The following is a 9,390-nucleotide window of genomic DNA, read 5'->3' as shown; positions in this document are numbered from 1 at the left end:
CGACACGGAAGTGTTAGTACCATTATACATGGCACCGGTGAGACCTCATCTGGAATACTGTGTGCCATTCTGGTCTCCCATGTTTAAGAAAGATTAATTCAAACTAGAACACATGCAGAGAAGGGCGACTAGGATGATCCAAGGAATGGAAAACCTAACTTATGAGACAAGATTCAAAGAGCGTGGCTTGTTTAGCCTAACCAAAAGAAGGCTGAAGGGAGATATGATTGCTCTCTGTAAATACATAAGAGGGTTAAACACCAGGGAGGGAGAGGAGTTACTTAAATTAAGCGCCAATGTTGACACAAAAACAAATGGACATCAACTGGTCATCAACAAGTTTAGCCTTGAAATTAGATGATACCCATCACAGGAGTGAAGTTCTGGAAGAGCATTCCAAGGGGAGCAATAAGGGCAAAACACCTTACTGGCTTCCAGACTTTGAGCTTGATAAGTTTATGGAGGGGATGGTATGATGAGACTGCTCACAATGGCATATAGCTGATCTGCAAGTGGTAGCAGCAATGTCTCCAACAGCCAGTGATGGGACACTAGATGGGGAGGGTTCTGAGTTACAACAGAGAATTCTTTCCCAGGTGTCTGGCTGGTGGGTCTCACACACATGACCAGGGTCCAGCTGATTGCCATATTTGAGGTCAGGAAGGAATTTTCCCCACAGGTCAGATTGGCAGACCCTAGAGATTATTTGCCTTCCGCTGCATCTTGAGCGACAGGTCACTTGCTGGTTTAAACAAGTGTAAATGGCAGATTCTCTGTAATTTGAAGTCTTTAAATCAAGATTTGAGGATGTCAGTAACTCAGCCAGAGGTTAGAAGTCAGTTACACGAGTGGGTGGGAGAGGTTTGTGGGCTGCAACTTGCAAGAGGTCAGACTAGATTAACAGAGGATGTGGAAAAGGTAATGTACTCAATGCTTTTTTTGCCTCTGTCTTCACGAACAAGATCAGCTCCCAGACTGCTGCACTGGGCAACACAGCATGGGGAGGAAGTGACCAGCCCTCTGTGGAGAAAGAAGTGGTTAGGGGCTATTTAAAAAAGCTGGATGTGCACAAGTCCATGGGGCCGGATGCGTTGCATCCGAGAGTGCTAAAGGAGTTGGCGGCTGTGATTGCAGAGCCATTGGCCATTATCTTTGAAAACTCATGGCGATCGGGGGAAGTCCTGGACGACTGGAAAAAGGCTAATGTAGTGCCCATCTTTAAAAAAGGGAAGAAGGAGGATCCTGGGAACTACAGGCCAGTCAGCCTCACCTCAGTCCTTGGAAAAATCATGGAGCAGGTCCTCAAGGAATCAATCCTGAAGCACTTACACGAGAGGAAAGTGATCAGGAACAGTCAGCATGGATTCACCAAGGGAAGGTCATACCTGACTAATCTAATTGCCTTCTATGATGATATACTGGTTCTGTGGATGAAGGGAAAGCAGTGGATGTATTGTTTCTTGACTTTAGCAAAGCTTTTGACACGGTCTCCCACAGTATTCTTGTCAGCAAGTTAAAGAAGTATGGGCTGGATGAATGCACTATAAGGTGGGTAGAAAGTTGACTAGATTGTCGGGCTCAACGGGTAGTGATCAATGGCTCCATGTCTAGTGGGCAGCCAGTATCAAGTGGAGTGCCCCAAGGGTCAGTCCTCGGGCCAGTTTTGTTCAATATCTTCATAAATGATCTGGAGGATGGTGTGGATTGCACTCTCAGCAAATTTGCGGATGATACTAAACTAGGAGAAGTGGTAGATACGGTGGCAGGTAGGGTTAGGATACAGAGAGACCTAGACAAATTGGAGGATTGGGCCAAAAGAAATCTGAGGAGGTTCAACAAGGATATGTGCAGGGTCCTGCACTTAGGACGGAAGAATCCAATGCACCGCTACAGACTAGGGACCGAATGGCTAGGCAGCAGTTCTGCGGAAAAGGACCTAGGGGTGACAGTGGACGAGAAGCTGGATATGAGTCAGCAGTGTGCCCTTGTTGCCAAGAAGGCCAATGGCGTTTTGGGATGTATAAGTAGGGGCATTGCCAGCAGATCGAGGGACGTGATCATTCCCCTCTATTCGACATTGGTGAGGCCTCATCTGGAGTACTGTGTCCAGTTTTGGGCCCCACACTACAAGAAGGATGTGAAAAAATTGGAGAGAGTCCAGCGAAGGGCAACAAAAATGATTAGGTGTCTGGAACACATGACTTATGAGGAGAGGCTGAGGGAACTGGGATTGTTTAGTCTGCAGAAGAGAAGAATGACGGGGGATTTGATAGCTGCTTTCAACTACGTGAGAGGTGGTTCCAAAGAGGATGGTTCTAGACTATTCTCAGTGGTAGAAGATGACAGGACAAGGAGTAATGGTCTCAAGTTGCAGTGGGGGAGGTTTAGGTTGGATATTAGGAAAAACTTTTTCACTAGGAGCGTGGTGAACCACTGGAATGCGTTACCTAGGGAGGTGGTAGAATCTCCTTCCTTAGAAGTTTTTAAGGTCAGTCTTGACAAACCCCTGGTTGGGATGATTTAGTCGGGGATCGGTCCTGCTTTGAGCGGGAGGTTGGACTAGATGACCTTCTGAGGTCACTTCCAACCCTGATATTCTATGATTCTATGAACATCATGGTCCCTTCGCACCTTAGAGCAGTGGTTCTCAACTCAAGGTCCACAGGTCGCTGTGGCCCACGTGACATCCTCTAGGCCATACAGGTAGCATATATTTTGTGTGGATGCAGCATATATATCACCTAGAGAGCTGCATATGCATCCCCAAATGGCAAATAGGTTGAGAACCACTGGCTTAGAATCTATGATTCTATGAGTGTCTTAAACTGTCACCATCTTACCCCAGATCCCATGTGTTATCAGTGGACGTTAGATACTCCAAGTGACAGGCACCTTAGCAATTCCAGACAGACAAGTACTGTGGGTTCAGTAGAACCCAGAGTCCTGATTTCCCAATCACTGCTCAATCCCAAACCATTCGATCACGCCCCCTCCCAACACCAGGGCTAGAACTCAAGAGTGCTGAGCCCCAGGCTCCCCGGTCTAACCAGCGGACCATAAACCTTGGCATACCAATCTGTACTCACGGCATATGGCCAGCTGCCTCCATTCCCCAATCCTGACCCCCTCCAGCTGGCAGGCGTCCGCATAGGCCTTCAGGGCCTCACACAGGGCCTTCCTGTAGCCGTCGCTGTGGCACAGATCGTACACGCAGTTGTCCAAGTAGACTGTAGGATCCACCTTGGTGTGGCACTGGCTGAAGGGCCCATCTGAGATCTTGGCTATCAGGCCACATGAGGCCTCTTCCTTGTACTTTTTGGCTCTGCTGGCGGCACAGGGCCTGCAACCTCCAATGCAATCGTGCCAGCAAAACTGATCCCCATCTTCCACTGCCCAGCTTTTCCCCAGGGCGGCGACACTGGGAGCCAGGTCCCCCTCTGGGGTCCGGAAGTCATCGGAGGGGTCCCCATTATAGTTGCCACACAGGCCGCACAGGCTGTCGGAGAAGTCATTAGGGACGGTGACCCTCAGGTGGTTGTTCCAGTCATAGGACATGCTGAGGTTGAAGTCGGTGCGGAGGACGAGGGAGGTGCCGCTCTGATAGAGCCGAAGGGTCCCATTGTTCAGGGAGATGGGTAAGTGGGCCCTGGTGTTATTCACCTTCATGGTGAGAAAGAAAGGGCAAAGGTCACAATCGAGTGCACAGGTCTGTCACTTATCTACGGAGCTCTACTCTGATATAGTTTTTCACTAGTATTTGCCTATTCATCAAAATCAAAAGGGGTTTGAGAAGATTGTTCCTTTTCCAAGGAGTTCTGATGGAAACAAGGCCAATTTCAAAGCCTGTCTGTTTTTTCCTGCCACTAGCTCCTCAGCAGCATGCCGGGCGGACTGACCTGGAGCTGGGGCTCCATTCGTCTTTACAGAAAATGTAATTTATGAGTTTCATTCCATATTGGAATGAAGCTAATTTTCAAAATATTGAAATCTTTCTGCCAATGGAATTAGTTTTCTCAGGCCAGCTCTATCTAATGTGATGTTTTAATTCAAATTTGGTTCCAGTTTGTGTCCAGAGTCACTGGAAATTGTGATTTGGCCCCATTGCTATTCATAGGATTTTTCCAACCAGGTCCTATATTATATCCATGATTGTGTTGTAGCCTGTTGTAGACAAAAGGAGTGAGGAGACGAATGAGTGGGAGGTACTCTAGGGGATGGGGGCTGCATTGGTTAGAACCATTAGGGAGCGGCTCTTGTGGGGACAGTGCTGTGTGGGTGAGAGCCCTTAGGAGGGGCACTTGAGGGGCAAGAGGTCTCAAGGAGCTGTCTGCAATGTTCCCAGGCCCCTGAGGTACCTCAGGTTGGAGCAGGCTCTGTAGGGCAGAGCCCTGAGCTGCCTAGATGTGCCTCAGTTTCCCCATATCTTAGAGTTCAGGCCATGTCCTCCCGGATCCAGGAGTGGGGATTCTCCTCAGGTGGGGTCTCAGAGGGATCCCTGTTACATTAGAAACTGCTGGGGAATTTGTGGTAGGATGGACTCAGCGGAGCTGTGATTTGCCCACAATAGCTGAAATACTGGCCCTGCTCTTGAATGATGCACTGGGGATAGGTTATGACCAAATGCTCAGGTCTACACTTTATCTGGCATGCAGATCCCATGTGCTTGAGACAGAGCTGACAGCTCCTCACACCCCACACCTTTCAGTACAGCACCCTGTAACGCCATGCTGTGACCCTGAGGGATAGCACCCTCGACTGACCTGCTCCCCACATCACTCCCTGCCACACAGCACCTGCTAGATAGGCATTGGGGTCAGCAATGACTTGCCGGGACAATGTTCCCTTTTAGGTGGCCCACCCTGCTCCCTGCAGCTCAACACAGTGGCTGCTGGCCATTGGTGTCGGCACTGACTCCGAGCACAGGGTGCCCCCTATTAGGAAGCCTACCCATCCGCTAGCACAGTGTTGGGACTTAAGGAACAGCACTGACTCAGCAGCAGAGCACACCCTACTACTTCAACAAGACGCCCCACTGCAATGCCTTGGATTACTTCATTGGAAAGGTAGCCTAACTACTGACCACACTGGGCCTTGTCTACATTGGGCGTAGCCTGGGGGCTGCTTTAAATGGAGCCCACTGGCTGTGGACCCATAGGGGGCATTGGCCAGCTGGGCACTGTCAGGGCCCATCACCTCCCAGCCACTCTCCTTTGCCTGCTCTGTCCTACCCACAACATTCCCCATCAGTGGTGGGAGCTACAGTTTCCTGCCCTCTATTTAGCAAAGCCTACAGGGTGAATATAGGAGTAGGGTGGACGTGCGCGCCCAGCACTCACCCACACAAAGCCGGCTTCAGCCCTGTCTGCTGTGACAGTGACTCCATCCACCTGGACAGTCACCGACCCAATGTAGAAAACCTGTGTGTTCCCACTGTTCTCGCTCTTGGCCATGACATGGAAGGAGGACAGGCCGGAGGCATCCCTGCAGGTCTTGGCCACGGTGTAGGTGCAGTTGCCATGGAAATCATACGCCCGGCCATCGAAGGTGTGATAATGAAAGTATCCCCTGGCCCTGCACGTGCCCCGAGAGACTGGCACACACTTTGGCTGCTCATTTATCATCTTACAAATAGTTCCTTCCCTACAGCGGACCACACTGCAGGATGGCTTTGGAATAACTAGTGGGGAAAGACAATAGAAAGACAAGAAACAGCAGACTAATCAGTAACATCTATCTATCTTTCTATCTCTCCCCCCACACTCAACGTTATATCTATCACCATGCACTCCTCTGTCTCTCTTCCTCTATGTATGCATCCGATGAAGTGAGCTGTAGCTCACGAAAGCTTATGCTCAAATAAATCTGTTAGTCTCTAAGGTGCCACAAGTACTCCTTTTCTTTTTGCGAATACAGACTAACACGGCTGCTACTCTGAAACCTATCCCCATACACACTTCCTTTGCATCATTCACAAACCTCCCACGAGTCCCATGCTGAGGAAATCTCTGCATGTGTGTGACAACAGCAAAACCGGATCCTATGTCTCCTTCCCCGCAATGTGCGGCAGAGGTGGTTCAACACCTGTGGGCATGTTGCCAGCACCGATCAGGCAAAGGATTGTGGCTGGGATGTGACGGGCACTGACAGTGCCCAGCTGACTGATGGCCCCCACAGCCAGTGGGCTCCAATTTAGAGCAGCTCCTAGGCTACAGCCAGGGAGAAGACCTACGAGTGTGATCAGCTCCCTGACAGCTGCCCAATTGGCTCTGCTGTGCACATCGGAAGATGGATGCAGCAGAGACGAGTGTTTCCAACAAGTGTTTCCATCTTTCAAGTCAAAATTCTGTAATATTACGGATCAGGGTTCCAGGCTAAATGAAAGGGGAGAGAGAGAGTGAGAAGGGTGAGGAGACATAATTGAAATGACTTTACTCACTGCTTATGGAATAACCCCTCCGGACATGTTTCAATCAGTGACTCTCCTTTACCTTGGCCAATGCAGTCCATGACACCGTCTCTGATCTGGCAGGTTTCTCCGCTGGTGCAGCTGTGAGCTCTGCAAGTCACCCCTCGGGCAGGAATGCAGGTGCAGCTTTGCTGGCACTCATTTCTCAGGACTGTCTCACTGGGCTGACGGGATGTTTGGGAAGGAGGAAATAACGCAACGTAAGTGGAAATGGTGATTTATAATAATTCCTGGCGGTGCTAAACTCAGAGCTGTGTGGTGAGGCGTGTGAAAAACTATTGTGTCATTGGACTAGATGACCTCCTGAGGTTCCTTCCAACCCTGATATTCTATGATTCTATTATTCTAATATTATTTCTGTTAACATTAAAGAGAGAGGCTTTCTAAAGGGCTAAGAATTTGGCTGAGGGACAGGACAATGCCTAGGTTTTAACCTCCCATCTCCTACTGATTCACTGGGTGGGTCTTGAGCAAGTCACTGCCCCGCTCTGTGCCTCGGTTTCCCCACAACAGACAAAGGGAATTAAATCTTCTTGCCTTTCTTGGTGCTTTGGGCATTAACAGAGCCGGAATGCCAGGCTGGATAGGCCAATGCTCTGATCCACTATAGCAAACCCTATTCCTGACTAGTGTAGGGATTAAGATACGTGAGAAAAAAATTTAGATCAGACCCAGACTGCTTGAGGCTGTACCTTGTAGTATCTCCCGTGTTCAAAGCACCTGCAGTTCTCTGGAGTCACACAGCCCTGGCCATTGAAGAGGAAGCCCTCATCACACTGGCAGCCTTCAGCACAGGTCTCTGGGCAGTCTATGATGTCTCCAGAGCAGGTGGTGGTACAGAGGTCAGCACAGACCTCGTAGTGGCTGTTAACCGGGCAGTTCACAGCTTAAATAGAGAGAGAAATAAAGGATGGATGGAAAGATCTCACACCACAGCCTAGAGGGACAGACATGAAGGAGAGGAGAGCAGGACAGGGAGGAGAGGAACAGGGCACCTTTGTAAGAGAACATGAGATTGTTGGTTCCCACAAGAAGAGTTCCAGAAGAAGCCCAGAGGCCTGGAACAAGATGCCCAGTAACACTGACCATCTCCCTTACCCAGTGCGTCCCAGAGCTCCTACACTGTGGGTGCATTTACCGCAGAAGGAGGCGCTCCTCCAGGGCTGGATGGTGACCTTAGCCTCTTGGCAGGCTGTCACGTAGCTGTGGATGCTCTGGCACAGGACCTGTGCATCCCCGTTTCCCAGGCACACATCGTACAGACAGTTGCTCTGATACACGCTGGGGCTGACCGCGCCGTGGCAGGCCGCGAAGGGGCCGTTGGGGTCTGTGAGCAGCCCACAGTAGTTGCGCCCTTTGAAGACGTCCTTCTTCTTCTCTTCGCAAACTGGACAGCTGTTTCCAGCACATCTGTCTGTACAGGATGCTCCTGGGATCTCGACTTCCCAAGCAGAGCCAAATGCTGCCACATCAGGGACTGTCCTGCCACTGGGGAGCAGGAACTCCTCGTCTTCCCGTCCATTGTAGTTCCCGCACAGGCCACACGTCTGGCCCTGGTAGGTCCCTGGGATGGTGACTCTGGCCTGGTAAACCAAGTCGTAGCTCACACTGAGGCCAAAGTCAGTTTGCACCAGGACATTAGTGCCGTGCTGATATGCTCGGAGCTGCCTATTGACCATTATCATGGGGAGATTGTGGGATACCCCGTCCACCTGGAAAAGACAGCACATTCCCCTATGAGCAGGTAGGATGGACACTGCTTCATGGGTAGTGGCTATGGACAAGTTTTGAGATTCAGTTCTCACTGACACCATGGGTTAAATCCAGAATGACTCATGACTCCCGATTTCACTTTGCAATGGTTTGTCCTCACCTTCCAAGCTCTTGACATTGTCACCCTGACCTACATTTCTGATCTCATCTCCCAGGCACCTCCCTTCCTCCTGATCCTCTCTCTCTATCTTTCCCAACTCCTCAACCCATATTTGGCCTGCTCCTTCTCATGCCAACTCCTGGACTCAGAACAGGTTTCTACTTCTTCTCCATCTCCCCCGCTCCTAAAAACCCACTTCCTTGGTGACGCCTCCTTCCTTCCCCTCCCTCTCCTATCTCAAACAATTTCCTATGCATTGTGTTCAATTTGCCTCAAATTAGACTGCAGGCTTCACAGGGCACTATGCCATGGGACAGATTCTTCAACACAGAGGCCAATGGAGATCTAATGGGGAGGAATTTTACCCCATGTTTGCAAAATGTGAGGTATGTGGAGGGGGTTCACCAAATAAATAATACTCATAAATAGGGGTATAACCAACAAGGAAGGCATGCTGGAGGATGCTCATCTCACCCAAGAGAAGCTTTGACATAACAGCATCCATGAGTAGCACTTTCTACCATTTCTACCCATTCTGACAGAAGATGACCTGGCTTCAACCATTCACGGCTTTGTCGCTTCCCGGCTGGACTATATTGCAAGGTGGTATACCCGGGCATGAAGCATTCAGCACTTAGGAATATTCAAGTGCTGCACAACTCTGCAGCATGCCTCCTCAGCAACACTGGCTGCTGTACACATCAAACCTGTCCTCCACTCCCTACCCTGGTTTTCCATAGAACAAGGAATCCAGTTCAAGTCCTCAGTCCTTATCCCAAGGTGCACAATGGCCTGGGCCCAGGCTATCTGAAAGATCAATTCAATTTTCAGGTAGAAGACTGTGGTTGACAACTTCTTTCCATTGGCATGATGGAAATCACATCAATAAGGATAACCTTTGTCTCTGTCAGAGACAAAGCTTTATTAGGAGTTGGTCCAAGTCTAGGGAATAAACCATCTCAGGAAGTAAGGACCCTCACAAACCTGACCACCCTCCTTTCCAAGTGCAAGGTGTGTTCTTCGACCACCTTTCTCCAACATATATATGGCA

The 9,390-nt window shown here is 49.8% G+C and overlaps 1 protein-coding gene across 1 annotated transcript in view; it reads right to left on the bottom strand.

The window, feature by feature from the left end:
- Positions 1-6,335: 6,335 nt before the first annotated feature.
- The window catches only part of LOC144279946 (IgGFc-binding protein-like), a 63,984-nt gene continuing 60,929 nt past the window's right edge, over positions 6,336-9,390 (bottom strand). Inside the window, exons 24-26 of the mRNA XM_077841651.1 lie at positions 7,605-8,178; positions 7,159-7,352; positions 6,336-6,371 (exon numbers count right to left, since the gene is read on the bottom strand). Coding sequence (XP_077697777.1) covers positions 6,336-6,371; positions 7,159-7,352; positions 7,605-8,178 — 804 coding nt within the window. The remainder of the gene's footprint in view (positions 6,372-7,158; positions 7,353-7,604; positions 8,179-9,390) is intronic.

Source organism: Eretmochelys imbricata, chromosome 24, assembly GCF_965152235.1.
Source record: "Eretmochelys imbricata isolate rEreImb1 chromosome 24, rEreImb1.hap1, whole genome shotgun sequence".
In the NCBI taxonomy this organism is placed as follows: Eukaryota; Metazoa; Chordata; order Testudines; family Cheloniidae; genus Eretmochelys; species Eretmochelys imbricata.
The sequence above is the reverse complement of the archived record's forward strand: the minus strand, read 5'-3'. Positions and strand labels throughout refer to the sequence as shown.